We start from the raw sequence: 6,169 nt of genomic DNA, 5'->3' as shown, positions 1-6,169 counted from the left end.
TTGTCAGGAGGTGACTGTTGAGCTGCAGCTCATGTAAAGTTCTGTAGAAATCATTTGCTTAAACCCACCTATTTTTAGACCCTTTCCTCTAAAACGTCATCCCCAAACTAAAAAGGGTGCATCTCTGCAACCACTAGGACTATTTGAATATTTTTGGTTATAATAAAAGGTACACATGTGAGATTTAGTTCAGATGTGTAAATCTCAGTCTATATGTTACTGGTTCAGAGTAAATGAAGATGACACACAGAAAAAATGATGACGGATGAAAAGGATGATTATTTGTTTGAAATGATGAGAGGGTTTAGAACAGAACATTCAGGCGAGGAATCCAACATTTGCATTGGGACACATTTGCACACATCTGTCACATTTGCATTTTCCCATGTATCAAACCTTATATTTCACGTGTATATTACTTATGGTGTTCAATACATCCAAATACAGCAGTTTGGGGCTTTTTTTCATGAAACAAGCTATGATTTACAGTTTTATATAACAATCGCTCAGTCTGCCCCCTAGGGGGGGATTGGTTTTTAAAAAGGTTAAATATCATAAAGATCTCATAACTGACTGACCTTTGATATTTGGTTTGATGGTTCAAACACAATGAAGTTTAAGGGGCCTCAGGAACTTGACCCTTAACGGTAGAGGGGCTCCAGTTGAATAAGGGAGGGGCCTCAGGAACTTGACCCTTAGCAGTAGAGGGGCTCCAGTTGAAAGAGGGAGGGGCCTCAGGAACTTGACCCTTAGCAGTAGAGGGGCTTCAGTTGAAAGAGGGAGGGGCCTAGATATAGTATAACGAAGGTTTTGGGTTAAACAGTCCTGTAATAGTTTGTTATGACCGTTGGCGATTGGAATAATGCGACTGAGATGACTTCAGTAGTCCATGTTTATTATGTGCTCGAGTTGAAGCTACAAGCCGCTAACGTACGTTCCCTGGCTCATCACACCCTGCACCGCGTAACACCTAACGCCTCTGTTATGAACCTACACAGTATTAGTGCACTATATCCTACAAGTCCAAACATCTTGCATCTTTTCCTTGCGTCCTAGTCCCTCCCACCAGGGATGCAAGGAGAGACACGAGGAAACCATGTGAGGAGAGAGGAAACCTTTCCTGTGACCTTTCCTCTGAAGGGTCTGTTTCTGATGTGGGAGGATCAGTTGATTAAGAAAATATCAAATATGATGAAAATGTATGCAAAACTCTTTCCGTGTGCAGCAGAAGAGTTCTTCTGTTTGCTCTCAGTTTATTTGCTGCTGAACCTCTTTCTGTGGAACACGGACAGTAACTCTGCATGCTGATTGGTCGAAGGCAAATTTAAAGACACAGCAGTGAAAATAGAAAATATGGAAATCTAAATATTCATTTGGACACGTTTGTGTATCTAAAGTTTCCCCATCACACACACCTAACACGTACAAGTACTTGTACAAGTACTTACTGTACTACAGAAACGGTTTTCAGTTCATATGTATTTATATTTAGTTTCCTATTCTGCCAAAGACATAACTTTATTAATTCTACAGTTAACGTGTTTCTATGAATGTTCTTGAGGCTTGTTGTTGACCCTTCATGTTCCAGTCATCAGACTCTGTTGTGAGCTGAAGTACAGACACACACACACACACACACACACACACACACACACACACACACACACACACACACACACACACACACACACACACACACACACACACACAGACAGATCAACAGGAGAAAATGTGAACCAACATCACAGACACGTCTCAGGGGAAATTATGGAGCACAAAAATCTGATTATTGAGGATTTTGAAATGCTTCAGTCAGAAGGGGCACTGTGCACATGAGGGGAGGCTCGTTCCTCTGAAAGCTGCCAAAAGGCCCAATGATACTTCATAATGTGGAATAAATGCAGCAGATGTGACACAAGAGGTGAACAAAAGAAGCACACCCTCTGACAGCGCCACTGCATTTCAGAGGGAATTATTATCCTTTAAATATATTAATTTGAGAGCTGAGTTAATATTCACTTGGCAGATTAAGATTGTACATATGCTACAAAACATATAATCATCTTATAAAATATAATGGATTGCTGTGGATTGAACTAACCAAACTAATATGAAGGAGTTACACCCTGACTGGCTTCCATATTAAAGTGCATATAGATGCATCAGAACTTATAGTAATCCAATAAGTAGAATATACACGTTGCACATACAGAATATGCAGTTTCATAAACCTACTTTGTGCTACTGTGTGTGTGTGTGTGCGTGCGTGCGTGCGTGCGTGTGTGTGTGTGTGTGTCAAAGTCAGGTTGCAACCTGGAGGCTCTGCAGCTCCCCCTGGTGGTGGCCTGCAGTACGAACATGAGTGACAGAAAGGAGAGGCTCACACTTCTTAAACAGAGTGGACCTGACGTTTGGTCCCACAGGCATCCAAAGGGATTTCAACATGGCTCAGTGAAAGAGCGGCCCTTCAGTCAGAGGATCGTGGGTTCGATCCCCGGTTCTGCTCGTCGACGCTTGACCCCCAGCTGCAAAAGGTGAGTCTGTGGAGTGACCTGGCCTGCAGGTCAGAGGGTCCTGTGTGTGCATGGGTAAAGGACATGGAGAGTGAAACCCCTTTAATGTTAAATACATTAAAAGAAGTCAGTGTTTACCGTTATATCTGATGTTTCTGCATTACTATTATTTCTAAATGATTGTGTTTAGCATATTACTGCTGTGGATGTGCTCATGCAAGTCTGTATGAAATCTACAGCAGTGAATCCTCCTTAGATGATCTGTGACAATACAACTAGATCAAATACTCAAAACAAGTCAAAGTCCTGCACGGAACAATTCCACCCAGTATTATCATAGACGCGTCTTCGTTGTTAAAGTCAAAGTAGGGATCATTCCGTCATCTCTACTCCAGATCTGTGTTTCTTACATCCAACGGTTTGGTCGGTTCATAAAGCATTTATTTATTCTGCAGATCTTTAACCATCAATCATTCATGAGGCGACCTGAGAGGAAACTAGAAGCTGATCCTGAGAGAGAGAGCAGCCGATACCAAGAGAGAGAAAGCAGCCGATCCTGAGAGAGAAAGCAGCCGATCCTGAGAGAGAAAGCAGCCGATCCTGAGAGAGAAAGCAGCCGATCCTGAGAGAGAAAGCAGCCGATCCTGAGAGAGAAAGCAGCCGATCCTGAGAGAGAAAGCAGCTGATCCTGAGAGAGAAAGCAGCCGATCCTGAGAGAGAGAAAGCAGCCGATCCTGAGAGAGAAAGCAGCTGATCCTGAGAGAGAAAGCAGCTGATACCAAGAGAGAGAAAGCAGCTGATCCTGAGAGAGAGAAAGCAGCCGATCCTGAGAGAGAAAGCAGCCGATCCTGAGAGAGAAAGCAGCTGATCCTGAGAGAGAAAGCAGCTGATACCAAGAGAGAGAAAGCAGCCGATCCTGAGAGAGAAAGCAGCCGATACCAAGAGAGAGAAAGCAGCTGATCCTGAGAGAGAAAGCAGCCGATCCTGAGAGAGAAAGCAGCCGATACCAAGAGAGAGAAAGCAGCTGATCCTGAGAGAGAAAGCAGCCGATCCTGAGAGAGAAAGCAGCTGATCCTGAGGAGAGAACCAGCATCCTCACAAGAACCACTGGGAAGCTCTGCTGGTGCTGCTGGTTCCCAGTGAGCTGGTTGATGGAGACGTCTCCTTCTGCTGCCCCATTGTAAGGCCTCAGGTCCTCTCTGGTCCAGGACCCTAAAGGACTTCCTCGTCCCAGAAGAGCAGCCTCCCTCCCTCCCCCGCCATGCTCCCGGCGCAGGAGGCCGCCCGTATCTACCACACCAACTACGTGCGCAACGCGCGGGCCGTGGGCGTGCTGTGGACGGTGTTCACCATCACCTTCGCCGTCATCACCGTGGTGGTGTTCATCCAGCCCTACTGGATCGGGGACAGCGTGCACACGCCGCAGGCCGGCTACTTCGGCCTCTTCCACTACTGCATCGGGAACGCGCTCACCTCGGAGCTCACCTGCAAAGGGAGCGCGCTGGACTTCGGCTCCATCCCGTCCGGCGCCTTCAAGACGGCCATGTTCTTCGTGGGCATCTCCATGCTGCTGGTGGTCGGCAGCATCGTGTGCTTCAGCCTCTTCTTCTTCTGCAACGCCGGCAGCGTCTACAAGATCTGCGCCTGGATGCAGCTGGCCTCCAGTGAGCTGCGGGTCACGACCCAATACCATGATGGAATCATACGACACGTCACAGCAGTTTACTCAACACGTGACCTTACGCCTACTTCACCCCCGAGGGTCACAGACACATTAGAGCCTGAACTCAACATGAGTGATGTATTTCGCTCTTTACCATTGAAACTAGTCCTGCATTACTTCACCACTTAAATAAAGACAGGGAACTCCTTCTGAGACCCCGATGCAGCTTCACGTAGTTATTATAGTAGAACTGACATTTTAAAACACAGGGGCTTAAAATCCACATCCGAGAAGTAAAAGGTCATTTGAGCCTCCAGTTAATGTTGTTTACAGAAATACAACAGTGTGTGTGTGTGTGTGTGTGTGTGTGTGTATATATTAACAGATAGGTTCAGGATGCATATAGAAACACAAGAGAAGACTTGGCTCCATCAGTCGTTGAACAGAAGGAAACACGAGCTGTGAAACATGAAGCCGCTGATGCAGTGAAGGCACTTTCTCCTCTTCCTCTCTTCTCCTCTTCCTCTCCTACCTGCGCTCTGTGTGTGTGTGTGTGTGTGTGTGTGTGTGTGTGTGTGTGTGTGTGTGTGTGTGTGTGTGTGTTCGTTCCTGGCCTCTGGTTGGTCTGAAAGGTTTACTTTGGGGTTCGATCACAGAACCTTCATAAAGTAATTAGTTTTCAAAGATACGATGTGATCTGAACCTTCATCTCTTTTCAGAGGCGGTGACGGCCGACAGTAAAGGAGAAGAAGTTTAAAACATGTTACTCCCTAAAGTTAGCTCTCAATAGCCAGTGAATTATTTAAATATGTTCAGTATCATTTCATATTTCCATGCCTGGAGGGGAAATGTAAAGATGTCGGCTGCAGCTGGCGTCACATTAACTTCTTCCATATTTACATAAAGGAGGGAAGAGACGAGGAAGTGAACACGAGCTTCGAGGAGGAGAAAGTGTGTGTGTGTGTGTGTGAGAAAGTGTGTGTTTCACTTCATCACCGGATAGTTCACATGACATTAATAATGGATGAACAAGAGGAGTGTGTGAGAGAAAGTGTGTGTGTGTGTGAGAGAAAGAGTGTGTGTGTCTGTGTGAGTGAGAAAGTGTGTGTGTGTGTTTGAGTGTGAGAGAGAAAGTGTGTGTGTGTGAGAGAGAGAAAGAGAGAGTGTGTGTGTGTGTGTGTGTGTGTGTGTGTGTGTGTGTGTGTGAGTGAGAGAGAGAGAAAGAGAGTGTGTGTGTGTGTGTGTGTGTGTGTGTGTGTGTATTGACTCCTCTCTGTCTTGTTGCTGCACTAGAGTGTGTGAAGCTGTTAGCATGTTGCTATCTAGTATTGAGATGCTTTACCTACAGTTGAAAACATGAAGTAAATGTAAGAAAGTATCTAAAGTAAAAGTGCTGAATACAAAAGATGAGTTGTATTTCTATCCTTATGATTCCTAGTGGAGCTCTGACCCCGCCCCCTCTCTCCCTCACCCTCAGGTACCTGCATGGTGATTGGCTGCATGATCTACCCTGACGGCTGGGACTCTGAGGAGGTGAAGCGGATGTGCGGCCAGCGGACGGACAAGTACACGCTGGGGAACTGCACGGTGCGCTGGGCCTACATCCTGGCCCTCATCAGCATCATGGACTCTCTGGTGCTGTCCTTCCTGGCCTTCAGCCTGGGCAGCCGGCAGGACAAGCTGCTGCCCGAGGACTTCCAGGTGGAGGGCAAAGGTACTGCAGGGTCATCACCATCCTGAGCAACGGGTTCAATTCAATTCAGTTTAATTTTCAGTTCAGTTTATTTCACATAGCCCAACATCACAAATACAAGTTTGCCTCGGAGGGCTTTACAGTCTGTAACATGACATCCTGTCCCGGGACCTCACATCGGATCAGGAAAAACTCCCCAAATAAAGACAGTAAAAACCCTTTCACAGGGAAAAAAGGGGAAGAAACCTGAGGGAGAGCAACAGAGGAGGATCCCTCTCCCCGGATGGACAGAAGCAATAG

The 6,169-nt window shown here is 46.2% G+C and overlaps 1 protein-coding gene across 1 annotated transcript; it reads left to right on the top strand.

Moving 5' to 3' along the window:
• Window positions 1-3,771: 3,771 nt before the first annotated feature.
• lhfpl5a (LHFPL tetraspan subfamily member 5a) lies at window positions 3,772-5,916 on the top strand (the record flags this gene model as incomplete). Its single annotated transcript, XM_079218840.1, has 2 exons — window positions 3,772-4,177; window positions 5,654-5,916. The coding sequence occupies exons 1-2, from the start codon at window positions 3,775-3,777 to the stop codon at window positions 5,914-5,916; spliced, it is 666 nt and encodes a 221-aa protein (XP_079074966.1). The 5' UTR covers window positions 3,772-3,774.
• Window positions 5,917-6,169: the final 253 nt, after the last annotated feature.

Source organism: Taurulus bubalis (assembly GCF_910589615.1).
Source record: "Taurulus bubalis genome assembly, chromosome: 5".
In the NCBI taxonomy this organism is placed as follows: Eukaryota; Metazoa; Chordata; class Actinopteri; order Perciformes; family Cottidae; genus Taurulus; species Taurulus bubalis.
The sequence above is the reverse complement of the archived record's forward strand: the minus strand, read 5'-3'. Positions and strand labels throughout refer to the sequence as shown.